This window comes from Akebia trifoliata, chromosome 8, assembly GCF_017979445.1.
Source record: "Akebia trifoliata isolate Shusen 1 chromosome 8, ASM1797944v1, whole genome shotgun sequence".
Lineage (NCBI taxonomy): Eukaryota > Viridiplantae > Streptophyta > Magnoliopsida > Ranunculales > Lardizabalaceae > Akebia > Akebia trifoliata.
The window spans coordinates 31,124,210-31,125,524 of record NC_141382.1 but is presented as its reverse complement, the minus strand read 5'-3'; the positions used below and the strand labels follow the sequence as shown (position 1 = coordinate 31,125,524).

At 39.2% G+C, this 1,315-nt stretch overlaps 1 protein-coding gene across 1 annotated transcript; it reads left to right on the top strand.

The window, feature by feature from the left end:
- The first annotated feature begins 342 nt into the window (after nucleotides 1-342).
- LOC147396511 (uclacyanin 1-like) lies at nucleotides 343-1,070 on the top strand. Its single transcript, XM_086450135.1, has 2 exons — nucleotides 343-548; nucleotides 622-1,070. Exons 1-2 carry the CDS (start codon nucleotides 368-370, stop codon nucleotides 1,068-1,070), a joined length of 630 nt encoding a protein of 209 aa, XP_086306261.1. The 5' UTR covers nucleotides 343-367.
- The last annotated feature ends 245 nt before the right edge of the window (nucleotides 1,071-1,315 follow it).

Below are 1,315 nucleotides of genomic sequence, written 5' to 3'. Positions count from 1 at the left end.
TAATTCCTAACCATTTATTTATTTTTTTCTAATCCCCCATTTGGCTACAAGGAGAAGATATTTTCTATGTTGGTTATCAAAATATGCATTTTTGTTACATTTTTTTTCGTGGCCATCACAACCACATGTTACAGAACACATTTGAAAGCACTGTGCCACTCAGCTATTAATTTTCTTGAGTAAAAAACATGTCCAATTGAATCCTTTTCCTACAAGTTGTAGTATGTTAAGGGCCAATTTAGAGTATAGAAATGGCCATTTTTTTAAAATTCCCATTTCATCTGATGTTCCTATATATGAGCTACACATAATGTTGATCCTTGATTTTATTTTCTAGGACTTGTGTTCGAAAACCATTCAAAGCAAGATGGATCAATCACCTCATACTTCAGCTATGACGGCTATTGTCATTATAATCTTCTCGTCGATCCTGTTTATCTGCGTCTCTGCAACTAATCACTCTGTAGGAGGAACTACAGGTTGGGATCTTGTGTCAAACATCCAGAACTGGAGCTCCTCGACGACATTTTACACAGGAGACAACTTAGGTCAGTTTATCATATTTTTATTTATTATTTGGGGGGATGGGATATACTAATCAATGCCTTGATTTTTTTGCAGTGTTCACTTATGGACCAACCCATGATGTGCTTGAAGTGAACCAAAGTGCATATGTCATGTGTCAGACAAGCAACCCAATCAACACCCACAATGACGGTGAGACAGTGATCCCATTAGACAATCCTGGAATGCGATACTTCATATGTGGCACAAGTGGGCATTGTGGATCAGGACTTAAACTCCAAATAGATGTACTTCTCCCTCCCCCTGAATCCCCCACAAAAGAACCTGAAATTCACCGTAAGCCACCTCATTCTCCACCACGTTCTCCTCCGCCTCCCAAGACCAATGTTCCTCCCAGTCCATCAAATCCCGAGACCCCACCTAATGAATCTGAAGGCCCCACCGAGGCTTCAGCATCTGAAGTTCACAAGCGCATTGCAAGTTTGCTCTTTTTTCTCCCCTTGATCATGACGCTCTCTTCTTGTGAAGTGCATTATCTTTTCTAGTGAGGTCCCTTAATTACGATGAGCCTAATAATAAATATACACAGATCAGATCTAAGCAGCCAAAGATCTCTGTAGGTGTAGAATAACATTGTGTTCTTTTAGCTTTCTTGCTTTCCTGCAATTTTACCTTTGTACGGCTTATTGTGCGAGTCTCACTCAACCAGATGATGGGATATATGTTCATTTGCGATAATAATAACAATAATAGTTCATGATATTTTCTGTTTGAGCATTTTGTTTGTAAG